We start from the raw sequence: 26,196 nt of genomic DNA on the forward strand, positions 1-26,196 counted from the left end.
TGGGAAACAGCCGTTACAGACGTCAAGTGTCAGAACCAGTATCGTCGTGGAGAAACTGGCACAGAATAACAACAGTACTTTATGAAGCAGGCAACATGGCCTGAGATATCAGAATTAACTTTATTAAAACAATTGCTCTCTTTTTGGCAGCCCTGGTCAGACCTGCGACTGGCACGTGACGCAGGCAAGCGGACAGGTTGGACCGGAAGACTTCCGAGATCGTGCCAGGTACCAGGACTCGGGAACACTCACTAAGGAGCCTTTTGGGGGCAGAAACCAGGAGACGTCTCTTCTCCGGGATCGGAATCCCTCGAGAAACGATGGCCCTCTCGGATCATTAAGACATCCGTGACGGAATAAGCCACGCCGACCCGGTTTCTGACATTCCACCTGTGCCCGTTTCCTGAGAGCACCGTCTGAAACGGGATGAGTCTCCACCCCCCCCAGTTCCTCCCTGGGGATGATGAGGGGGTTCCGGAGCCATACGGATCGACTGGGACCCTAATTTCCAGATCATCTGGAATGGCGGCCATCTCTAGCCAAGATCATTACCGCACTGAGAGACATGACATGGCTGAGCAAGAAATCAGGGAAACGGGTTCGGAGGCTCCAATCGTTTTACCCGATTGAACCGTTGAGCAGGAATTTAAAAATCACCGAGCCCCTAAAGAAAGTTCAGGGCTTTCCGATTGAAAGAGAGAATCAGGGTTTTGCATCGGGGCTGCAAAAATCACTGGACTGAGCTTCCAAGAGGTGGATTTAAGGCATTTAAGGCATTTCAATGTGATTGGCTTTCCAGACGACGTCGCGCGCGGGTGGGGGGTGACGTCATCGCCCCCCCAAGGAGCGTGACTGGAGACGTCTCGGCCCCTCAGGGCCGCTCGGCGTAGAAGAGGCCCCAGCGCTGGTCCCCCATCTCGCAACGCTGCAGTTTGTCCCTCCAGCCGGTCACGATGGCGTTGTAGTCGTCCTCTGAGAACTCCTGCAGGCATAGCCAGACACGGGCACGCCCCCTCTTAGATCGCCCCGCCTCTACAGCTCAGAGGGCAGGAGAGCTGAGGGAGTGGGGGCCGGCCGAGTCTGTCAGTGGGAAACACTAGGGGGCGCTCTGCGACTTGATAGGTCAGTGACTTCCACTCTGATTAACTTGATGGGAGAGATATTCCTTCTGTTAACACTCACTGGCCTTATACTGCAACCCCCCGGTCAAATCCTCTCTCTCTAAACTTTCTATCCCTGCTACACCTTCCTCTTCCTCTCTCTCCCAGCTTTCTATCCCTGCTACACCTTCCTCTCCCTCTCCCAACTTTCTATCCCTGCTACACCTTCCTCTCCCTCTCTCCCAGCTTTCTATCCCTGCTACATCTTCCTCTCCCTCAGCTTTCTATCCCTGCTACACCTTCCTCTCCCTCTCTCCCAGCTTTCTATCCCTGCTACACCTTCCTCTCCCTCTCTCTCCCAGCTTTCTATCCCTGCTACACCTTCCTCTCCCTCTCTCTCAGCTTTCTATCCCTGCTACACCTTCCTCTCCCTCTCCCAACTTTCTATCCCTGCTACACCTTCCTCTCCCTCGCTCTCCCAGCTTTCTATTTCTGCAACACCTTCCTCTCCCTCTCTCTCCCAGCTTTCTATCCCTGCTACACCTTCCTCTCCCTCTCTCCCAGCTTTCTATCCCTGCTACACCTTCCTCTCCCTCTCTCCCAGCTTTCTATCCCTGCTACACCTTCCTCTCCCTCTCTCCCAGCTTTCTATCCCTGCTACACCTTCCTCTCCCTCTCTCCCAGCTTTCTATCCCTGCTACACCTTCCTCTCCCTCTCTCCCAGCTTTCTATCCCTGCTACACCTTCCTCTCCCTCTCTCCCAGCTTTCTATCCCTGCTACACCTTCCTCTCCCTCTCTCCCAGCTTTCTATCCCTGCTACACCTTCCTCTCCCTCTCTCCCAGCTTTCTATCCCTGCTACACCTTCCTCTCCCTCTCTCTCAGCTTTCTATCCCTGCTACACCTTCCTCTCCCTCTCTCTCCCAGCTTTCTATCCCTGCTACACCTTCCTCTCCCTCTCTCTCCCAGCTTTCTATCCCTGCTACACCTTCCTCTCCCTCTCTTTCTCAGCTTTCTATCCCTGCTACACCTTCCTCTCCCTCTCTCCCAGCTTTCTATCCCTGCTACACCTTCCTCTCCCTCTCTCTCCCAGCTTTCTATCCCTGCTACACCTTCCTCTCCCTCTCTCTCCCAGCTTTCTATCCCTGCTACACCTTCCTCTCCCTCTCTCTCCCAGCTTTCTATCCCTGCTACACCTTCCTCTCCCTCTCTCCCAGCTTTCTATCCCTGCTACACCTTCCTCTCCCTCTCTCCCAGCTTTCTATCCCTGCTACACCTTCCTCTCCCTCTCTCCCAGCTTTCTATCCCTGCTACACCTTCCTCTCCCTCTGTTTCTCAGCTTTCTATCCCTGCTACACCTTCCTCTCCCTCTCTCCCAGCTTTCTATCCCTGCTACACCTTCCTCTCCCTCTCTCTCCCAGCTTTCTATCCCTGCTACACCTTCCTCTCCCTCTCTCTCCCAGCTTTCTATCCCTGCTACACCTTCCTCTCCCTCTCTCTCAGCTTTCTATCCCTGCTACACCTTCCTCTCCCTCTCTCTCCCAGCTTTCTATCCCTGCTACACCTTCCTCTCCCTCTCTCCCAGCTTTCTATCCCTGCTACACCTTCCTCTCCCTCTCTCCCAGCTTTCTATCCCTGCTACACCTTCCTCTCCCTCTCTCCCAGCTTTCTATCCCTGCTACACCTTCCTCTCCCTCTCTCCCAGCTTTCTATCCCTGCTACACCTTCCTCTCCCTCTCTCCCAGCTTTCTATCCCTGCTACACCTTCCTCTCCCTCTCTCTCCCAGCTTTCTATCCCTGCTACACCTTCCTCTCTCCCAGCTTTCTATCCCTGCTACACCTTCCTCTCCCTCTCTCTCCCAGCTTTCTATCCCTGCTACACCTTCCTCTCCCTCTCTCTCCCAGCTTTCTATCCCTGCTACACCTTCCTCTCCCTCCCTCTCCCAGCTTTCTATCCCTGCTACACCTTCCTCTCCCTCTCCTCCCAGCTTTCTATCCCTGCTACACCTTCCTCTCCCTCTCTCTCAGCTTTCTATCCCTGCTACACCTTCCTCTCCCTCTCTCCCAGCTTTCTATCCCTGCTACACCTTCCTCTCTCTCAGCTTTCGATCCCTGCTACACCTTCCTCTCCCTCTCTCTCTCCCAGCTTTCTATCCCTGCTACACCTTCCTCTCCCTCTCTCTCCCAGCTTTCTATCCCTGCTACACCTTCCTCTCCCTCTCTCTCCCAGCTTTCTATCCCTGCTACACCTTCCTCTCCCTCTCTCTCCCAGCTTTCTATCCCTGCTACACCTTCGTCTCCCTCTCTCTCCCAGCTTTCTATCCCTGCTACACCTTCATCTCTCTCTCTCCCAGCTTTCTATCCCTGCTACACCTTCCACTCTCTCTCTCCCAGCTTTCTATCCCTGCTACACCTTCCTCTCCCTCTCTCTCCCAGCTTTCTATCCCTGCTACACCTTCCTCTCTCTCTCTCTCCCAGCTTTCTATCCCTGCTACACCTTCCTCTCCCTCTCTCTCCCAGCTTTCTATCCCTGCTACACCTTCCTCTCCCTCTCTCTCCCAGCTTTCTATCCCTGCTACACCTTCCTCTCCCTCTCTCCCAGCTTTCTATCCCTGCTACACCTTCCTCTCCCTCTCTCCCAGCTTTCTATCCCTGCTACACCTTCCTCTCCCTCTCTCCCAGCTTTCTATCCCTGCTACACCTTCCTCTCTCTCTCTCCCAGCTTTCTATCCCTGCTACACCTTCCTCTCCCTCTCTCCCAGCTTTCTATCCCTGCTACACCTTCCTCTCTCTCTCTCTCCCAGCTTTCTATCCCTGCTACACCTTCCTCTCCCTCTCTCCCAGCTTTCTATCCCTGCTACACCTTCCTCTCCCTCTCTCTCCCAACTTTCTATCCCTGCTACACCTTCCTCTCCCAGCTTTCTATCCCTGCTACACCTTCCTCTCCCTCTCTCTCAGCTTTCTATCCCTGCTACACCTTCCTCTCCCTCTCTCCCAGCTTTCTATCCCTGCTACACCTTCCTCTCCCTCTCTCTCCCAGCTTTCTATCCCTGCTACACCTTCCTCTCTCTGCCTCACAGCTTTATCAGTGATCAGTGTACAGGAACTAATATGATTAAATTAAAGTCATTAGTAATACACTGCATCAAAACCCAAGCATTCCAAGTAACAAAAGCTACCGTTCCATGTATATATAAGGCAAGGCCATTTTCTGTGAATTCGTCTTCCACACTTAATCAAGCTTGAGTTTCTTGGCCTTTATATCAAGAGGCATCAAATCTGTAGGATGAGCTGCAGGATGATTTTCAAAAACCCGAATGAGTTCTGTGGTTTCTGTGGTTAGGTCAGCATTGCACGTGGTCTCTCCTGCAGTGAGAGATGCGTCTAATTTCTGTTTGCATCAGGTGCAGAGTGAATGGCTCTTAAAAGAAAACTTTAAAGTGAAACGCGCTCCCAGGAAACACTGTGTGTGCAATAAGTACTGGTCTGGGAGGCAGCAGGAACAAGGGTGTGTGACAGCCGGATGGCGAACTCTGACCTCGATGAACTCCTGGCGCATTCCCTCGGCTCTCTCCAGCTCCGCCTTGATGACCTTAATGAACTGGGCCGTCCTGTCCTCCGCGCGGACGTGTCCAAACCCTGCCTCCTCCAGGAACTGATGTCACAGGGGACAAAAACCACGCGCGTGAACAACTGCCTCAACAAGGACCATTGCTCTGTCCATCTGGAGCTCTTTTTCAGAACACCGTTGGAAGTAGCCGTTAATGTGTTCCAAAATGGTTAGATCTCCTATACTTGGACAAGGGAAACGAGGAAATTCAGAAGTGTTTCAGCCTTCTGCCTACCTCGAGCCAAATCATCAAGCTCCATAATGCCTGACAGGAGAGTTAGTGCTGACTGGCTGAGCCAATCACTGAGCTCCATAATGCCTGACAGGAGAGTTAGTACTGACTGGCTGAGCCAATCAACGAGCTCCATAATGCCCGACAGGAGAGTTAGTGCTGATTGGAAGAGCAGCATGGCTCTCGGTGATGTCACATACAGCAGGCGAACTGCCAGTCACCACAAGCCGAGACAGACTGAGCGATGCTCAGACTTAGCGAATGACGCAACGTTAAGTCGGTTTCGACACAAAAGGACACTCTGCCCAAGTGTCCAGAAAAATCCGTACACAACACCAGCCGGAAACAAGATGTTCCCCAAACCCACATAATATTCCACTACTTCACTTAGCTACAAAACAGCGGGCTCCTACCTCAGAGAAATCCTAGGGTGCAAACATGCAAGAATTTTGTCCATTGCAAGGTTTTACCATGGTAAACCACAGTTTATCCCAGGGGGGAAAACACAGGCCAAGCAGGAATTGAGCCCTGGTAAGTTACCGTCTTTTCCCTGAGGAATGGAGGTTTACCTTTCCGTAGCGCTGGGGTGTGTAGAGTGTGTAGCCCCGTTGGCAGACGTACGCCTCAAACTGGGGCGACCAGGGCTTCTCCCCGCAGCAGTAGTCGCTGATCAGCAGCTTCCCTCCCGGTTTCAGCCACGACTGTGCAGACGAACCCCCCCCCCCCACGCCAACAGTCAGAACACCTTTACACAAAGAGGAGCGGCTGCCTGGAACAACCTCCCGCGCCGCGCCAAGTGTGCGTTTGGACTTGGGGAGGAAACCGGAGCAGGAAAGCCACGCAAATGCAGAGGAGACCATGCAGACTCCACACAGATAGCGCCCCCGGCCCCAGAACTGAACCTAGGGCCACAGTACTGCAAAAATGCAACGCTTGTGTTGTTTTCCTGTCCCCATTCACTGCTTGGAAACCCCCGTTTCTGTTGTGCAGCGAAGCCGGCTGGTACTTGTATTTGTCCCAAGTTTTGATTTTTTTGCCACAGCTGCTATTTAAGAGGAGACTGAAGCCGGGTTTACGAGCTGGCCTGCTGAAGATGTGAAAAGGAGAGCCGACTGCCTCAGGTGACCCATTATGGGATGGACTCCAGGGTTCTGCGCGTGTGTGTGTGTGTGTGTGTGTGTGTGTGTGTGTGTGTGTTCTGGCCTGTCTGGGTGGAGTTTGCACGCTCTCCGTTGCTGGGAGTGGGGTTTTCTCCGGCTCCTCCAGTGTCTCTCCCCCCACTGCAGAAGAGTTTCCCCCCCTCAAAGAGACGGTTTTGGGATTCGATCCCTGAATTCCCCCCTCCCTCCCCACGAAGACCTCTAGTCAGAGTCAGGCATGGGGCTGGAGCCTGAAGACTCACGTGGAAACGTTTGAAGAGCTGCAGCTTGTCGGCGATGTGCAGGATGGTGTCCCGGCTGTAGACCACGTCGAAGGAGGCCCCTGGGAACAGCCGCTTGGTGGCGTCGCCAACCTCGAACTGCACCTGGAGGGGGGTAAGGAGCCGGCGTCGGTGAAGGGCGGACGCAAGGCCACCCTTTCGCACTTTCCTGTGCGTCACGCGAAGTGTCATCGTGAGATCCCGGCGCTAACCGAGATTAATTTTGGCGGCGGTAAGCGCAGTTATCTGCTTATCCCTGTCATGCCAGATCCTATGCTGGCTGTACGAGGTGCGAGGTCGGAATTGGGATGGGCGCACACCCCAGCGCATGAGGGACACCGTTGAGGGACACCCCTTACCCAGCATGCCCGTGAAAGGTGGAAAGAGACCGGCGCGCCGAGTCAAAAACCCCCCAGTGTCCCCTCTGTGGGTGCATGCGAGCTCCACCCAGAAAGTGCCCCAGTTCAGAACTGAGCCCCAGAATTGTGCGGCACCACTGCTCGGCTCTCATCGCCCTAGGTGTTCGTCCACTCATCCCTCCATCCGTGATGCCAAGACATCATCTGATCGGGGTTCCTAATCTGTGACAGTTGGGATTGGCACACAGGACGATGTATTGCTGAGAAAAACTCTTTCTTTCAGGGCGGAGAGGTGGCTCTGTGGCTGAGGATCTGCGCCTGTGGCTGGGGAGACTGCCGGTTCAAATCCCGCAGCCGGCAGAGGGATCCTACTCCGTTGGGCCCCCGAGCGAGGCCCTTCACCCCCAGCTGCTCCAGGGGCGCCGTACAACGGTTGACCCTGCGCTCTGACCCCCAGCTTCTCTCTCCCTGTCTGTGTGTCTCCTGGAGAGCAAGCTGGGGTCTGTGAAAAGACACATTCCTAATGCAAGACATTGTAGATGGCTGATAAAGTGAGCTGACCTTTACTAAAATCATGACCATACTGTTAAACCCGCTTTTAAATGAAAAACCTGATGCAACACACTCATTCGAGCTAAGATGCAATGCTTAATGGAAACATGAATTTCCTTCAGGTTAAGGACAGACTGCGATGATCCCGTCCTGCCCCGAGGTGTCCTGCGGGCAGTGCAGGCTCTGCAGCTGCTCTCTCACCAGGGGCAGGTGCTCCTCCTGGGCCCTCTCCATGGCGATCTCCACCATGTTGGAGGACAGATCCATTCCCAGCACCTGCGCGCCAAACGTCTACAATGGGCCCAAAAGCAGAACGAGAACCTTTTAGCCAAAGCACAGTATTTTGTTGATTGTCACATGGAGATTCAATGACTAACCCCACAACCAACCCCAACCTTGACACCAAACCTACCCCTAATCTTGATCTCAAACCTAAACCCAACCCTAAGATTAACTTTAACCTTAACCCCAAACCTAACCTCAACACTAATTCCAACCCCAAACCTAAACTCTAACTCTAACCTCAACTCTAAAACTGTCCCTAAATCTAAACATAACCATCATCCTAACCTTAGCCTCAACTCGAAGAGCTTCATTACCATAACCCTGAGCCTAAACCAAACCTCAAACCCAGCCCTGAGATTAATGCCAAACCCAAAACCCAAACCTAATCCAGATCCCAACCATACCCCTAACCTCAACTCTAAAACTGTCCCCAATTCTAAACATTACCATCATCCTGAGCTCAACCCCAACTTCAACCAAAACCCTGAGCCTAAGCCTAACCTCGAACCCAAACCCTAAGATCGGCTCTCACCTTGGCCATGTAGAAATCGCCGCCCCCGATCCCACAGCCCACGTCCAGCACTCGCTGCCCAGGCGACAGATTCAGCAGGTCCACAAACTCCTTCCAGGTCAAAGGTCAGGTCGGCGGGGGGGGACGGCACAAGTGACAGGTTATGGGTTTGCCAAATGCTGGTCTTCCCCTACCATTTCCTTTCTTTTTCTTCTCACTGAACACCACAGGACGGGTCAGCACTCCATCTTGGTTTTTAGCTGTTGTTTCTTTGTCTGAATCTGCCCCTTGTGACATTTTTAAGAGGGCGGCAAGTTCAAACAAGATGGCTGCCCCACATCTGGACTACATTTCCCAGAATGCTGCTGGGACTGAGATGCTACCCTCAAATCACCTGACCAACTTCTGCCAGACAAGTGGTCAGGAGACGGTTTAAAAAACCAGGATGCAGAGGCTTCCAGCGTTGGTTAGATCTGTAATCCTTTATGGTACGCTTGCACCACAGGAAAATCGGGTTACCAGACGAGGAATTTGCCCATCATTCGCTAACCCCTAGCGAGGAACACTGCACAGAACCTGCAGTCGAGACTGTCATCTCACGTGGAGCCACTGTTTGGGCCAACAGGAGCATCAGTAAAGTAGGGAACATCTACATCACCCTTGGAAATCCTGACCTTTGATGTGGAGCATCTAGAGTCGATCGCAAGCACATTGTTTCAGCTCGTTTCTTGTGAGTCGCTAGTGTTTCCCTCCTTCGTGGGCCCTAAATATTTTGTAGGCCCCTAGGCACTGTGCCTGCAGTGCCTGATGGGAAGTCCGGCACCGCAGTCACCAATTAAACCTGTTACTGGGAGGCAGCAGGAGCTCGTGGAACCCTGTGTGTCTGGAAGCCTTGCAGATACAGGCTGGGGACGGGCTCCAGCACCAGCCGGGTGTAGATTTTCCCCCTAGACTTCCAACCACAGGCCCTGGCAGCGTTGTGTGGTTATGCCCAGAGGGGCAGGGGCGGTGGAGGGCGGTCCTCACCTTGGTGGTGCTGGGCCCGCCGGTGCTGACGTAGCCCCGGCCGAAGATCTTCTCGTAGCGCAGGATGCCGCGGCGCGAGTACTGCTGGCTGTCCAGGAACTGCTGGAAGGTGTCGAAGCCCCCATTGGCCGAGCGGTCGCGAGGGAGCTTCTGCAGCAGCCAGCACAGCTGGTTCTGGTTGTTCTTCATCTGGAAAGGGGAGGGGAACATGCCAATCAGGCAACAGTACAGGGGGATCTGCAGCCCCTCCCTCTGATGGCCAGAGGTTAGGGGAGGATCTCATGGACATGTTAGACCCTTCGTAGCAGCCATATCACCCTGCAACTCATAACTGGCAGCCCCACTGGAGACTCAGCAGGTGTGAGCCTGTTCAGTACCTGGAGGGGGAGACTCCTGGGAAAGCTGAGGCTGCTGCTGGAAGAGGTGTTAGTGGGGCCAGCAGGGGGCGCTCACCCTGCAGTCTGTGTGGGTACTCATGCCCCAGTATAGTGACGGGGGACACTAGACTGCAAACAGGCGCCGTCCTTCGGATGAGACATAAAACCGAGGTCCGAGGTCCTGACTCTCTGTGGTCATTAAAAACCCTAGGGTGTTTCTCGAGAAGAGTAGGGGTGTTACCCCAGTGTCCTGGCCAAATTTCCCCCCTGGTCTTTACCAATCATGGCCACCTAATAACCCCCCTCTCTGAACTGGCTCCATCACTCTGCCCTCCTCCCCACTGAGAGCTGGGGTGTGAGGAGCAGACTGGCGCCTCATCCAGGTGGGGGTACACACTGGTGGGGGTGGAGGGGATCCCCATGACCTGTAAAGCACTTTGAGCGGAGGGTCCAGTAAAGCGCTATATATGTAATAATAATAATAATAATTGCTTACACTTATATAGCGCTTTTCTGGACACTCCACTCAAAGCCCTTTACAGGTAATGGGGATCCCCTCCACCACCACCAATGTGCAGCCCCACCTGGATGATGCGACGGCAGCCATAGTGCGCCAGAACGCTCACCACACATCAGCTATTAGTGGGGAGGAGAGCAGAGAGTAATGAAGCCAATTCATAGATGGGGATTATTAGGAGGCCATGATTGGTTAAGGCCAATGGGAAATTTGGCCAGGACGCCGGGGTTACACCCCTACTCTTTTCGAGAAACGCCCTGGGATTTTTAATGACCACAGAGAGTCAGGACCTCGGTTTTACGTCTCATCCGAAGGACGGCACCTGTTTACAGTATAGTGTCCCCATCACTATACTGGGGCATTAGGACCCACATGGACCACAGGGTGAGCGCCCCCTGCTGGCCCCACTAACACCTCAATAATGTAAAGCAATTATTATTATTATTATAATTAGCAGGGTCCCGAAAGAACATCAGATTGAAGGAAACTTTGGCCTGTCTTGCTGAAAGCTAACCGGGCTAATCCCCTCATCCAGGAGCTGGGTGACGAATCCCTTAAACAGGATTCAACAGACCGATCCCAGCAATGCACGAGATCCAGGATACCACACAGGTCGTTTTCGCGAACGGCTCCTCTTGCACACGAGTGCCAACTGTGGGAATATTTCTCATCCCGCCCTGCTCCAGTTTCAGCTGAGAGCCTTGAGAAAGAAAGGATTTGATCTTGATATAGCAGCTCGGGATACGCTACTGAGCCCTCTCCTGATCTTGGTCACACGCGGGGAGGGGGGGATATTTTAAAAACAAGGGGCTTAAGGAAATCCTTCCGAGGTGTTAAGGGAAAAACAAACCCTTGTCTTTCTTCGGGTTCAGGTAGTGCACAATCCTTTTGAATATACCCCCAGATCCCGAACTAGCACCCTCTGGTTATTAGTCTTTGGCAACTACAGGCTACCGAAAGAAGACCAAATCACCAAATATTGTTCTGAAAGCATGGACATCTGACACTGTACAGAGCTGACCTCTTCAATTACAATGGAGGGTACTGGTTTCCTGTTGGACAGGAGCTGTGGAGCAATTCTTTAGCGCCTGGGGTCTGCCAAGTGAATGCTTCTTTGCAAAAAGAAGGCCTTCACTGGAAAATAACTAATTTAAGGGGATTCTACCACTCCTTAAGCAGCCATATCACCCTGCAACTCACAACTGGTAACCCACTGAAGCTAAGCAGGTTTGAGCCTGGCCAGTACCTGGAGGGGAGACTCCTGGGAAAGCTGAGGCTGCTGCTGGAAGAGGTGTTAGTGGGGCCAGCAGGGGGCGCTCACCCTGCGGCTCATGTGGGTCCTAATGCCCCAGTGTAGTGACGGGGACACTAGACTGTAAACAGGCGCCGTCCTTCGGATGAGACGTCAAACCGAGGTCCTGACTCTCTGTGGTCATTAAAAACCCCAGGGTGTTTTTCAAAAAGTGTAGGGGTATACCCTGGCATCCTGGCCAAATTTCCCCATCGGCCTTTATCAATCATGGCCTCCTAATAACCCCCCTCTAAAAATTGGCTTCAATTGGCAATTCAGTGGCTCTCCTCCCCACTGATCGCTGATGTGTGGTGAGCGTTCTGGCGCACTATGGCTGCCGTCGCATCATCCAGGTGGGGCTGCACACTGGTGGTGGTGGAGGGGATCCCCATTACCTGTAAAGCGCTTTGAGTGGAGTGTCCAGAAAAGCGCTATATAAGTGTAAGCAATTATTATTATTATTATTATTATTACTCCTGTGGAAAGTGAATCCTTGTACTGGACCTTTGCAGCCAACCCCTCACACAACCACCTGCTGTGAACTTCAGTCACCTTATCAACACTTACAATGACCCTCTGTTGATGCAAACAACTTTGGATAAGATCAGATCACTTTATTGGCCCTATACAATTTCTTGCATTAGGAATGTGTCTTTTCACAGACCCCAGCTTGCTCTCCAGGAGACACACAGACAGGGAGAGAGAAGCTGGGGGGTCAGAGCGCAGGGTCGGCCATTTATACAGCGCCCCTGGAGCAGCTGGGTTGAAGGGCCTCGCTCAGGGGCCCAACAGGGTAGGATTCCTCTGCCGGCCACGGGATTTGAACCGGCAACCTCCCAGCCTCAGGCGCAGATCCTGAGCCACAGAGCCACCACTCAGCCCCAATGGATCTCCGTGACATTTCATTCTGCACATGACCAACTAGAGTGCTGTCCACATGAATCTCCCATGTACTGTACACAGCCTCAAGGAGCCCAGATCTGGGGATCAATATGCTAAGATTCTAACTACACTGAAGGGTGATTATGGGAGGGACAGAGAGAGAAGGATCACAACACAGCAGGCCAAATAGTTGCTCTGACCAAATGGAGAAGTCTTTGCCTACGAAGGGGCTGTGGTGCAGAGGTTACGAAGCTCAACTTGCCTTAATGTAGGTCTGCACGGACTTCGTCATGACAATCTCGAACCCGTAGCTCCGGCTGCTGGGCCCCGGCTCCGCCCACACCGCTGACGTCACCAGGTGATTGTAACTGGCTGGCGTCCGGTAGAGGGAAGGGTCGAAGCTTCTCTTCCTGTCCCCTGTAGACGAGAACATTCTGTCATGGCCAGACCTGAAGGGATATAAAGCTGGGAGAGAGGGAGAGGAAGGTGTAGCAGGGATAGAAAGCTGAGAGAGAGGGAGAGGAAGGTGTAGCAGGGATAGAAAGCTGGGAGAGAGAGGGAGAGGAAGGTGTAGCAGGGATAGAAAGCTGGGAGAGAGAGGGAGAGGAAGGTGTAGCAGGGATAGAAAGCTGGGAGAGAGGGGGAGAGGAAGGTGTAGCAGGGATAGAAAGCTGGGAGAGAGGGAGAGGAAGGTGTAGCAGGGATAGAAAGCTGGGAGAGAGAGGGAGAGGAAGGTGTAGCAGGGATAGAAAGCTGGGAGAGAGAGAGAGAGGAAGGTGTAGCAGGGATAGAAAGCTGGGAGAGGGAGGGAGAGGAAGGTGTAGCAGGGATAGAAAGCTGGGAGAGAGGGAGAGGAAGGTGTAGCAGGGATAGAAAGCTGGGAGAGGAAGGTGTAGCAGGGATAGAAAGCTGGGAGAGGAAGGTGTAGCAGGGATAGAAAGCTGGGAGAGAGGGAGAGGAAGGTGTAGCAGGGATAGAAAGCTGGGAGAGAGGGAGAGGAAGGTGTAGCAGGGATAGAAAGCTGGGAGAGAGAGAGAGAGGAAGGTGTAGCAGGGATAGAAAGCTGAGAAAGAGAGGGAGAGGAAGGTGTAGCAGGGATAGAAAGCTGGGAGAGAGGGAGAGGAAGGTGTAGCAGGGATAGAAAGCTGAGAAAGAGAGGGAGAGGAAGGTGTAGCAGGGATAGAAAGCTGGGAGAGAGGGAGAGGAAGGTGTAGCAGGGATAGAAAGCTGGGAGAGAGGGAGAGGAAGGTGTAGCAGGGATAGAAAGCTGGGAGAGAGAGAGAGAGGAAGGTGTAGCAGGGATAGAAAGCTGGGAGAGAGGGAGAGGAAGGTGTAGCAGGGATAGAAAGCTGAGAGAGGGAGGGAGAGGAAGGTGTAGCAGGGATAGAAAGCTGGGAGAGAGAGGGAGAGGAAGGTGTAGCAGGGATAGAAAGCTGGGAGAGAGAGGGAGAGGAAGGTGTAGCAGGGATAGAAAGCTGGGAGAGAGAGGGAGAGGAAGGTGTAGCAGGGATAGAAAGCTGGGAGAGAGAGGGAGAGGAAGGTGTAGCAGGGACAGAAAGCTGGGAGAGAGAGGGAGAGGAAGGTGTAGCAGGGACAGAAAGCTGGGAGAGAGAGGGAGAGGAAGGTGTAGCAGGGACAGAAAGCTGGGAGAGAGGGAGAGGAAGGTGTAGCAGGGATAGAAAGCTGGGAGAGAGGGAGAGGAAGGTGTAGCAGGGATAGAAAGCTGGGAGAGAGGGAGAGGAAGGTGTAGCAGGGATAGAAAGCTGGGAGAGAGGGAGAGGAAGGTGTAGCAGGGATAGAAAGCTGGGAGAGAGAGAGAGACCTACACAGACCAGCCAGCCTCAGGACAGCACTGCTAGAGCACCACAACCCAGACTCAACCACATAACAGCACAGATCAAACAGCAATATCTCACACACTGGGACACACACACACAAACACAACATAAACTGGAATGCTACAGAACCCTAAACAGACAATACACACTAGCTGAATATTTGACCAAAATAAGAAACAACAAACAGAAACAGACCCTGACGAAGTACAGGCTCAGTGACCACAGCCTGGCCATAGAAACTGGGCGACACAGGCAGACCTGGCTGCCCAGAGAGGACAGGCTGTGCTCCCACTGCCAGCGGGGAGAAATAGAGACAGAGGTGCACTTCCTACTGCACTGTGACAGATACTCTGGGATTAGAGAGACATTCTCCCCGAAATTCAGAAATCTAATTCCAGAGTTCCCACACCTGCCAGAATCACAACGGGTCCCAATCCTACTGGGAGAGGGAGGAGGGAACTCAGTTGAACTGGCAGCCCAGTATGTGATCTCCTGTCCCAGTCTGAGGAACAGTGAGCCTGTCTCTCAATAATAATAATACAGTGTGTGATCTCCTGTCCCAGCCTGAGGAACAGACAGTGAGCCTGTCTCTCAATAATAATAATACAGTGTGTGATCTCCTGTCCCAGCCTGAGGAACAGACAGTGAGCCTGTCTCTCAATAATAATAATACAGTGTGTGATCTCCTGTCCCAGCCTGAGGAACAGACAGGGAGCCTGTCTCTCAATAATAATAATACAGTGTGTGATCTCCTGTCCCAGCCTGAGGAACAGTGAGCCTGTCTCTCAATAATAATAATACAGTGTGTGATCTCCTGTCCCAGCCTGAGGAACAGTGAGCATGTCTCTCAATAATAATAATACAGTGTGTGATCTCCTGTCCCAGCCTGAGGAACAGACAGTGAGCCTGTCTCTCAATAATAATAATACAGTGTGTGATCTCCTGTCCCAGCCTGGGGAACAGACAGTGAGCATGTCTCTCAATAATAATAATACAGTGTGTGAATTGAATTGAATTGAGAGGAAGGTGTAGCAGGGATAGAAAGCTGGGAGAGAGGGAGAGGAAGGTGTAGCAGGGATAGAAAGCTGGGAGAGAGGGAGAGGAAGGTGTAGCAGGGATAGAAAGCTGGGAGAGAGGGAGAGGAAGGTGTAGCAGGGATAGAAAGCTGGGAGAGAGGGAGAGGAAGGTGTAGCAGGGATAGAAAGCTGGGAGAGAGGGAGAGGAAGGTGTAGCAGGGATAGAAAGCTGGGAGAGAGGGAGAGGAAGGTGTAGCAGGGATAGAAAGCTGGGAGAGAGGGAGAGGAAGGTGTAGCAGGGATAGAAAGCTGGGAGAGAGGGAGAGGAAGGTGTAGCAGGGATAGAAAGCTGGGAGAGAGAGGGAGAGGAAGGTGTGGCAGGGATAGAAAGCTGAGAGAGAGGGAGAGGAAGGTGTGGCAGGGATAGAAAGCTGGGAGAGAGGGAGAGGAAGGTGTGGCAGGGATAGAAAGCTGGGAGAGAGGGAGAGGAAGGTGTAGCAGGGATAGAAAGCTGGGAGAGAGGGAGAGGAAGGTGTAGCAGGGATAGAAAGCTGGGAGAGAGGGAGAGGAAGGTGTAGCAGGGATAGAAAGCTGGGAGAGAGAGGGAGAGGAAGGTGTAGCAGGGATAGAAGGCTGGGAGAGGAAGGTGTAGCAGGGATAGAAAGCTGAGAGAGGGAGGGAGAGGAAGGTGTAGCAGGGATAGAAAGCTGAGAAAGAGAGGGAGAGGAAGGTGTAGCAGGGATAGAAAGCCGGGAGAGAGGGAGAGGAAGGTGTAGCAGGGATAGAAAGCTGAGAGAGAGAGGTGATGCTGAAGCCGATTCTTTCAGGAAATTGATGGATTTGATCCTCAAATCACGACAGGGAAGGCAGAGGACAAGCATGTCTTTACACAAAGGGTGGTGGGAGTGTGGAACCAGCTGTCCCGCCATGTTGTGGAAGCCGATACCCTGGTTTCTTTCAAGAGATGGCTGGATCAATCAACTACACGGTAAGAAACCAGCTCCATGGGCAGAGCTGGCTGCACTCGTGTTCTCGTTACTGAAGACCAACTGTCCATGCTTACTTTTGTCAGGGATAACAGAACCACTCATTATCTAAACCTTCAAACGCTGAGGTTTAAAACAGGGAAGGACAGAGGGCTCTTGCAGAAATGCGCCTTGGAAAATCCAAAACAGCAATTTCGGAAATGAGGTTGTTGTTGTGTTCCTATAGTTAGTTTACTGTCTCTTGCTACGTTGCATCATAGGAATTTGTTTCTAAAGGAATTGTATTCTAGTTTACCATTAATGTCATGCCAGATAACAGAAAATGATGACATCATAATGGCAATGACATCACAATGCCAATAGCAGTGGCATTATGAGGTCACACAAGTTTCCAGTCAACCCAGGTTATTGGAAACACCATAGAAGTGTGTGGCTGTGGCAACATCACATTCCAAGGGCCAGGATACTATGGTATTTATTAGGGTAAACTATTATCGGACAGAGAGACAGAAAAGGGCAGGGGAGTGTTCACCTGATTTGTGGAAACAAGATTCCCTGAAGAAGAAGTATCCCCCAGGCCTCAGCCAGCCCAGCATTCTCCTGGTGAGGGACAGCAGCTCGGCGTCGCTCAGGTACATGAGCAGCCAGTTGGAGAAGATCAGGTCGAAACTGGGGAGAGGGAGAGAGAGGGCCAGTCAGGGGGAGTGGGAGGTCAGCGCTGGGCTGGGACGCACGGGGCAGAGTCTGCAGCCCAAGGTGCCTGTGGCTGGTCGCCTATAATCACCTAATTCACCTTAGAGCTGCCAGCAGCCATATCACTCTGCAACTCACAACTGGCAGCCCCACTGAAGCTCAGCAGGTGTGAGCCTGGCCAGTACCTGGTGGAGGGACTCCTGGGAAAGCTGAGGCTGCTGCTGGAAGAGGTGTTAGTGGGGCCAGCAGGGGGCGCTCACCCTGCGGTCCGTGTGGGTCCTGATGCCCCAGTATAGTGACGGGGACACTGTACTGTAAACAGGCGCTGTCCTTCGGATGAGACGTCAAACCGAGGTCCTGACTCCCTGTGGTCATTGAAAATCCCAGGGTGTTTCTCGAGAAGAGTAGGGGTGTTACCCCGGCGTCCTGGCCAAATTTCCCCCCTGGCCTTTACCCATCATGGCCTCCTAATAACCCCCCTCTCTGAACTGGCTCCATCACTCTGCTCTCCTCCCCACTGAGAGCTGGTGTGTGGGGAGTGGACTGGTCCCTCATCCAGGTGGGTACCATTCAGAGCAGTGCGCGAGGTATCGACAACCAGTAATGCCAAGGTCATGCCGACTTGAGATTTGATAAGATCAGATCACTTTATTGGCCCTATACAATGTCTTGCATTAGGGATGTGTCTTTTCACAGACCCCAGCTTGTTCTCCAGGAGACACACAGACAGGGAGAGAGAAGCTGGGGGTCAGAGCGCAGGGTCGGCCATTTATACGGCGCCCCTGGAGCAGCTGGTGTGAAGGGCCTTGGAGTAGGATTCCTCTGCCGGCTGCAGGATTTGAACCGGCAACCTCCCAGCCACAGGCACAGATCCTGAGCCACAGTACGAACCGCTCCGCCCCATCATTTGGCAGCGGTGGGATTCAAACCCACGCCCCCCGGTGAGACTGGAGCCTTAAGCCAGCGCCCCAGACCGCTCGGCCACATGGGAGACATGACTCCCTGCTTTGAGCACCCCAGGGCTTTGACGAGACCCCCCATCTCCAAAGAACCAGAGAAGGAGCCCCAGTGGTAAGCGGGCAGGTGTGGTGGAGCACGGCCCGCTCATCCCCCCCCCCGCCCCGTTGCTTAGTCACCGTCTCGGGAGGCGGGTACCTGTTGTCCGGGAAGCGCAGCTGGGTGACGTCCGATTGGATGAAGTCGGCGTTGCCCTGGTGACCGTTCTCCTGCCGGTTCCTGTCCACGAACTTCTGCATGAAGTCCACGGTGGTCACGTGACGCACCTTCTTCACCAGATGTGCCGTGTACCGCCTGCAGGACCCAAACACAACCTGGTCACTAGGACATCGGTGAGTTTCCCAGCATGCTCCCTGCTCTTGGCGCTTATCTGGTGTGCTGTGATGAACTGAGATGCGATTACTGAAGTGTCCTTGAGAATCCACATTCACTGGTCAACACCTGGCTAAGGTCAACCAGAGGCATTTGCTCTTCTGAAGCTCCCAGAACGTCAAAGCAAACAAAGAACTGCGATAATAATAATTGCTTACAATTATATATAGTGCTTTTCTGGACCCTCCACTCAGAGCTCTTTATAGGTCATGGGGATCCCCTCCACCACCAGCAGTGTGTACCCCCACCTGGATGAGGCGCCAGTCCGCTCCCCACACACCAGCTCTCAGTGGGGAGGAGAGCAGAGTGATTGAGCCAGTTCAGAGATGGGGGTTATTACAGTGAGCCTGTCTCCCAATAATAATAATAATAATAATACAGTGTGTGATCTCCTGTCCCAGCCTGAGGAACAGTGAGCCTGTCTCTCAATAATAATAATAATAATACAGTGTGTGATCTCCTGTCCCAGCCTGAGGAACAGTGAGCCTGTCTCTCAATAATAATAATACAGTGTGTGATCTCCTGTCCCAGCCTGAGGAACAGTAAGCCTGTCTCTCAATAATAATAATACAGTGTGTGATCTCCTGTCCCAGCCTGAGGAACAGACAGTGAGCCCGTCTCTCAATAATAATAATACAGTGAGTGATCTCCTGTCCCAGCCTGAGGAACAGACAGTGAGCCTGTCTCTCAATAATAATAATACAGTGTGTGATCTTCTGTCCCAGCCTGAGGAACAGACAGTGAGCCTCTCTCTCAATAATAATAATACAGTGTGTGATCTCCTGTCCCAGCCTGAGAAACAGACAGTGAGCCTGTCTCTCAATAATAATAATACAGTGTGTGATCTCCTGTCCCAGCCTGAGGAACAGACAGTGAGCCTGTCTCTCAATAATAATAATACAGTGTGTGATCTCCTGTCCCAGCCTGAGGAACAGTGAGCCTGTCTCTCAATAATAATAATACAGTGTGTGATCTCCTGTCCCAGCCTGAGGAACAGACAGTGAGCCTGTCTCTCAATAATAATAATACAGCGTGTGATCTCCTGTCCCAGCCTGAGGAACATTGAGCCTGTATCCCAATAATGCTCCTTCTGTCTACAGTATATGTAAATATTTTATGATATGTCTTTGTTGTAAATGTCTGTAGATTTTATTGTACTTTTATTTTTTCTTTTGTTTCATGCGAATTTCATTATTTTTATCTCCTTTGGCAACACTGATTGTACCCATCGGTCATGCTAATAAAGCACCTTGAACTGAACTGAATTAAATTCAGCTGTAGGTCATATTCTGTTGGTCTAGAAGAAAGGTTTATTTTTTCTTATGGGCCCGTGAAGGTGTTATAGAGGACTCAAATACAGTCAGTTTTTTTTTTCTGGGTAGCTAAGAAATAACAACAAAATATACTGCATCCTTATCACATTTGACCAAATGTGTTTTTTTTCTTTTATGTGGTGCCACTCAAAATGCCTAGATACAAATTAATCAAATGTTCCATCGGGACATAAAGCAAAGGATACTGGCCTCTGGGCCACCCAGAGTGTAAGTTTGTACACAGCGGAACTTGTGTGTTGTATGTGTATGCTGCGTGTTGTTTAGCGTTTATTGTTATTTTTAAGAAATATTTGTTTAAGCTAGTGTGTCTGATTTATTACTTTTTTCCCCAACAAAGTTGTGCCAAAGAGCAAAGAACTCAGGTGCCTCTAATTATATCAACCACACGGTCATAATCTTGACAAAATTCTTACAAATTGGGTGTTATGATCATTTAATTTAATAACTGGTTAATCCCCTTGGCCTTCTGCTAAATTCAGTATTTACATAACCCCCTAGTTCTAACAACTGCATGGCTACTGGACACTTTTCATCTCTTAGTCATTTCAGAATGTAGACACAGGTATGGAAAGACAGTCAGAGAATCACAGAGAGAGAGAGACCAGGAGCTGAAGACGAGGAGAGACTCAGTGCCAGACAGAATTAGCACACACAAAAAGTTACAAAAACGAGAGGAGGCTGTTTTACCCATCTAGCCCGACTGCTAATTAGTAACTAATTGTGCCGAGAGTCTCCATCGGCCGTTTCTTTAAAGAATACAGGATATTGGCTTCAACAACATAGCTTGTTACAGACCCCCACCACCCTTTGTGTAAAGAAGCGCCTCCTGTTCTGCATGTATAACCGGGAGCAGGCAACGCTTCTTTACACAAAGGGTGGCGGGGGTGGGGAACAAGCCACCCAGCCATGTGGTTGTAGCCGATACCCTGGCTTCCTTTAGACACAAGCCGGATGGGATTCCTGGTTCATTGACCTAGCTCTCCAATGGACTAGACGAGCTGAATGCCCTCTAGCCAGAGAGACCCACAAGCCCCGAGCGCCCCTCTCACCCGATGCCGGCCCCCAGCTCCAGCACGGTCAGGCCCTCCAGATCGGGCAGCAGAGCCAGGATCTCGGGCAGCTCGTGTTGGGTCAGCAGCTGGGCGTTGGAGTCCAGCATCATCTCCTCCACCGTGGCCTGCTGGGAGTGCTCCTGCCAGAACTCGGTCATCTTGTGCCGAACGACAGCTGGGCGGAGACAGGGGGGACAGCAGGGAGACGTGGGTAATGGTCAGAATGGACTGCTGGAGGGGCAGAGCCTTGGGGCGGAGCGGGGGCTCTGTGGCTCAGGATCTGCGCCCGTGGCTGGGAGGTTGCTGGTTCAAATCCCACAGCCGGCAGAGGAATCCTACTCCGTTGGGCCCCTGAGGCCCCTGGGAGCCTTTCACCCTAACTGCTACAAGGGCGCCGAATAAACGGCCGAACCTGAGCTCTGACCCCCAGCTTCTCTCTCCCTGTCTGTGTGTCTCATGGAGAGCAAGCTGGGGTCTGTGAAAAGACACATCCCTCATGCAAGAAATTGTGATCTGTGATCTTATCTCTTAGATCTGGTGCACTGGTCATCTTTAAGAGCTAGCCGACCACATGAAAGCTAGCAGAAAGACATAAAAGAATAAAAATGGCCATTTCTACCCTATACCCACACTGGATGACTCCACCCAGAGTGAAAGATGAGAATTCTGTTGTCCAAAATAAACTTTTTAAAAAAAAAAAATTCAAAACAGGGTGTGTGTCCTTTTCATTTGTCTCCCACTTCCTCTGTCAGGACGGGCCGTTAAGCGCAGCGCAGCGCCCCCTATTGGAAACCCACAGACCCAGCACCTATTTTTATTTCTTTCTCCCGTGTTCTGGAGATCAAACGAGCAGTTTTGTGATCTTGGGGAGGTTTTCTTTTGTTTGGGACTGAAGTGGGACGTGTAAAAATCGAAACTGAAAAATCCTTGGGGTTATATTTGATTCTGGCTTAATATTCAACCCACATGTGCAGCATACTGTCCAAACAACACTTTTTTTCACCTCAGAAATATCGCTAGACTATGCCCTGTGCTATCACTAACTGTGGGCTGAAAAGCTGATCAACACATTTGTGTTCTCTCGAATCGACTACTGTAATGCTCTACTCGCTAGGGTATCTAAATCTACTTTGAACAAACTGCAGTAAGTCCAAAATTCAGCAGCCAGAATCCTGACCAGGTCTAGTGCAAGTGTTCACATTACTCCTGTCCTGGAGTCCTTGCACTGGCTTCCAGACAAATTCTGTGTGGACTGTAAAATCCTCATGCTCACCTATAAGGCTCTACATGGCTTGGCATCTCAGTACCTGTCTGAGCTATTATCGCCCTACTACCCACCTCGCAACCCTCGCTCTTCGAATTCTGCCCTCCTTACTGTCCCCCCAAGCCCTGTCTACATTGTAGGGGCGACAGGGCCTTCTCCTGTTATGCCCCCAAGCTCTGGAACTCTCTTCCCAGGGAGATCAGAGATTCACCTTCTCTAAACTCCTTCAAATCCAGACTCCAAACCCTCTTCTTCAGAAGAGCCTTTACTGAACTGGTTCCATTCTTCACCCCTCTACTTTTCTTAGTACCACCATCCACAGTCTCCTCTGTGTATTGTCATTGTGTTTTATCTTGTGTGTTCTTCTTATTTATTGTTATTGTCATTCTGTAAAGCGCTTTGAGAAGCCACCTTTAAAGGCGCTATATAAAATAACGTTTTTTTATTATTATTATTATTATTATTATCTCACATGTCCAGTGTTGCAATATGACCCCTTCAGCACACTGTGGATAGGGGTTGCTGGGGTCTGTTCATTAAGCCTTCAAACAAGAAGTAGGCTGAGATGCCATAAAGCTTGTTTATGGCATCTCAGCCTTGTTTTACCGGCTTGTTTTACCGGCCCCAGTGACCTAACGCTACAGAACAAAAGACAGGACCCAGACCCACACCCCACACAGGATAAAGTAGATCAATGTCTGCTGCGTGTCAAAGGACAGAACCCAGAGCAGGACAGGAAGTAATTATATATCAAAGAACAGGTGAAGAATACCTGAGCCGAAACGTTGCGTTTTCTCTCTTCTCTTTTCAGCCTGGAACAAACCTATTACTTGTTCCTTATCAAAGAACAGGACAAGCACTCAGATTGGGAGACCCTACATAAGCGCTGGGAAGCCCCTGCAAGGTGTCTGTCCTGTGGGGCAGACCCAGTGTGGGCTGGGGTCTTTATTGAGGCTCAATCACACTGCATCTGCACAAGACGTGTGTCCCCGTCTTCCTCTGATGAAGACGTTCCCCCACAACAGCAGAGGGGGGGGGGGGGAATCGTCAAAAAGGAGTGGAGTCATTTTACTCAGGAGAACCACATTCTCCGGATTCCTTCTGGCTGCAGCTGGAGACCCTCCCTTTCTGCAGGTGGTCAGCAGAAAAGGAATCTGGTCTCTCACGCCCATGGGTAGGGGAAGAGACGCAGAGACGCTCAGTGTGTTTTTTTCTCCTCGGGGTCATTTAACCAGAACAGTCCTGAAATATCTAAAGGTTATCAAGCTCTCTTCCCTGCTCAGGGCTCCAAAATCATGCAGGTCCTCCTACCGATGTGCTATAGACCCCTTCTTTTAACACAAGGGGGTGGCTAGATCAGATCACTTTCTTGGCCAGACACAATTTCTCGTGTATTATTCAACTAGTTGTTCTAAGTAACGCAACCAGTCCCTTCACAGCCAGACCTGGATGAGTTCAAACCTCGTTTTTCTCCTCCTGTCCTTAATCAGATCACTTTATCGGCCCTATTCAATGTCTTGCGTTAGGAATGTGTCTTTTCGCAGACCCCAGCTTGCTCTCCATGAGACACACAGACAGGGAGAGAGAAGCTGGGGGTCAGAGCGCAGGGTCGGGCATTTATACGGCGCCCCTGGAGCAGCTGGGGGTGAAGGGCCTTGTTCAGGGGCCCAACGGAGTAGGATTCCTCTGCCGGCCGCTGGATTCGAACCGGCAACCTCCCAGCCACAGGCGCAGATGCAAGCAGCTCCTCTTTTTCCCCCAGCCTGGACCCCGTTAAATGTAGTAATAATAATAGCTGCTTACACCAATATAGCGCCTTTCTGGACCCTCCGCTCAGAGCTCTTTCCAGGTCATGGGGAGGTCACCCCCAACAGTGTGTACCCCCACCTGGATGAGGCGCCAGTCCGCTCCCCACACCCCAGCTCTCAGTGGGGAGGAGAGCAGAGTGATGGAGCCAGTTCAGAGAGGGGGGTTATTAGGAGGCCATGATGGGTAAAGGCCAGGGGGGAAATTTGGCCAGGACACCGGGGTAACACCCCTACTCTTCTCGAGAAACGCCCTGGGGTTTTTAATGACCACAGAGAGTCAGGACCTCGGTTTGACGTCTCATCCGAAGGACGGCGCCTGTTTACAGTCTAGTGTCCCCCGTCACTATACTGGGGCATTAGGACCCACACAGACCGCAGGGTGAGCGCCCCCTGCTGGCCCCACTAACACCTCTTCCAGCAGCAGCCTCAGCTTTTCCCAGGAGTCTCCCCTCCAGGTACTGACCAGGCTCACACCTGCTGAGTCTCCAGTGTGGCTGCCAGCGGGGAGCTGCAGGGTGACAGGGCTGCTGGCTGCTGCTACTACTACTACTAGAAAACGACAAGCAGTAGTAGACGAAAGAGGCCTCAGTCTAAGTCCACACCTCAGGTCACCGTAAAGACCCCCGAGGGGCAGGAACTCAAATTAAAAGAGGAAAAATTAAAAGAGGAAGGCAGCCCCGTGTCCCTGTCCCGTCAGTCTGAAGGGGTCGCCTTTCTCTCCCCGCCCCCGCAACGGGGTAAAATATATTTCCTGGCGTCGGGGGTCCGAGATGGTCGCCCCGGATCACTGCAGCCTTGAACAAGTTGCGTTTCCCTTTTCCTCCACCCCCCCACCCTCCTCGAAAAATTCAGAGTGACGCCAGAAATCTTACCTTCGTCCATTCTCCCACGGATGGGGGGGGAGACGTCGATGATTTTATTTGACAAAATAAAATAAAAAGGAGGCACAAAAGTTCGCCGGCAGCCCTTAATCAATCAGATTAATTGATTAATTGATGCGTGAATGAATCCCCCACTCTACGTCGCCTGGTCCAGTTCGACGGGGACCGAGTCTCTGGAGCGGTCAGCGTGCGGGGCCGGGTCCGGGTCCGGGGGAGTGGGCGCCGGGCAGGGGCTGGTGAGATCACGGAGTGGATGGCCACTCGCGTCCGGCTGTAGCTGCGGCTGCTCCTGTTGCACAACCGACCCGTCGGCTGCATGTGGAGGGCGGAAAGGGAGAGAAGCAAAAAAGAAACGCCAACGGGGGCGCGCACACACACACTCCCCACCTCAAAAAAATAAATAGCTTAAAAAAACAAAAGAGGAGGATTTGGGCTTATTGACACAGGCGCTAGCAAAATCGTACCTTTAAATAAACCCTGATAAACTCAACCTCGCAGGTGGGTGGCGTCATCCGGCTGCTGATTGGCCAGGGCGGACGTAGGCGGGCCGGGCCGGGACTCCGCCATTGGCTGAGAGCGATAGACCGAGGGCCGGAGCTCTTCCTGCAACAGTAGGGTGAGCCGGCAGGCTCCCCGCTCATTGGCCCCGGTGTGAGACGTGTGGTTTTCTCTCTCTTAACTTTTCGGGATGCCCTTGCAGAATCAACCGTGCGGGACACTACGCTACCCCCCTCCCTCAAAAATAAAAAAAACACGCTGACTTGCAGAATAGACTGCAACCGCTGGCTGAACCCCTGCCCGTAAAAGCCGGGCTGTCGTGCCAGATGCCGCGTCGAGCGATCAATCGATAGGGAAGCCAAAGTTCAGGGGAGTTGGACCTCCGACATGTCATTTGTGAGGCAGGACGCAGCGAGACCCGTCTTTAAAGGTGTGAGGCGTTGAAGCGCGAACGACAGATAGCTCAGAGCGATATGCCAGCAGCCATATCACCCTGCAGCTCCCCACTGGCAGCCCCCACTGGAGACTCAGCAGGTGGGAGCCTGGCCAGTACCTGGAGGGGGAGACTCCTGATGCCCCAGTATAGTGACGGGGGACACTAGACTGTAAACAGGCGCCGTCCTTCGGATGAGACGTCAAACCGAGGTCCTGCCTCTCTGTGGTCATTAAAAATCCCAGGGTGTTTCTCGAGAAGAGTAGGGGTGTTACCCCGGTGTCCTGGCCAAATTTCCCCTCTGGCCTTTACCCATCATGGCCTCCTAATAACCCCCCTCTCTGAACTGGCTCCATCACTCTGCTCTCCTCCCCACTGAGAGCTGGTGTGTGGGGAGCGGACTGGCGCCTCATCCAGGTGGGGGTACACACTGCTGGGGGTGGAGGGGATCCCCATGACCTGGAAAGAGCTGGTGAGGCTCTCTCACCTGCTGAGCTTCAGTGGGCTGCCAATTGCAAGTTGCAGGGTGACATGGCGGCTAGCCAGTAAACCAGGAGATGAGGACATTACAAACACATGTTACGTGTTGCTTCACGTGACGGAACTGTTTCATTGCACAGTCCGTGTGCCCTGTACGCTTCTGTGCGGGTAAAACAGAAAGCTGCTTCAATGCAGGACCGATTTCTGAGACGTCAGACAAAGTGATACCAGAGCACCCCGAGGAAACACACAGAGAGAACATGCAAACTCCACACAGACAGCACCCCCCAGGAATTGATCCCAGGACCCCAGCACCGCAATACCAACCACCATGCTGGCCTGTGTATAGCTTGGATGGACTAC

At 52.2% G+C, this 26,196-nt stretch overlaps 1 protein-coding gene across 2 annotated transcripts; it reads right to left on the bottom strand.

The window, feature by feature from the left end:
* Positions 1 to 106: 106 nt before the first annotated feature.
* Positions 107 to 24,903, bottom strand: pmt (phosphoethanolamine methyltransferase). Of its 2 annotated transcripts, none has more exons than XM_069180348.1 (12): positions 24,414 to 24,903; positions 20,467 to 20,644; positions 17,850 to 18,005; positions 16,534 to 16,670; positions 12,424 to 12,626; positions 9,095 to 9,283; positions 8,090 to 8,179; positions 7,474 to 7,563; positions 6,344 to 6,466; positions 5,511 to 5,642; positions 4,638 to 4,754; positions 107 to 982 (listed from the first exon to the last, which is right to left on the bottom strand). In XM_069180348.1, the coding sequence occupies exons 1-12, from the start codon at positions 24,421 to 24,423 to the stop codon at positions 872 to 874; spliced, it is 1,536 nt and encodes a 511-aa protein (XP_069036449.1). In that variant the 5' UTR covers positions 24,424 to 24,903; the 3' UTR covers positions 107 to 871. The 2 variants fall into 2 exon arrangements, with proteins under 2 accessions (XP_069036449.1, XP_069036450.1); XM_069180349.1 differs by having other exon boundaries at positions 12,424 to 12,578; positions 24,414 to 24,901.
* Positions 24,904 to 26,196: the final 1,293 nt, after the last annotated feature.

This window comes from Lepisosteus oculatus, chromosome 18 (assembly GCF_040954835.1).
Source record: "Lepisosteus oculatus isolate fLepOcu1 chromosome 18, fLepOcu1.hap2, whole genome shotgun sequence".
NCBI classification, from domain to species: domain Eukaryota; kingdom Metazoa; phylum Chordata; class Actinopteri; order Semionotiformes; family Lepisosteidae; genus Lepisosteus; species Lepisosteus oculatus.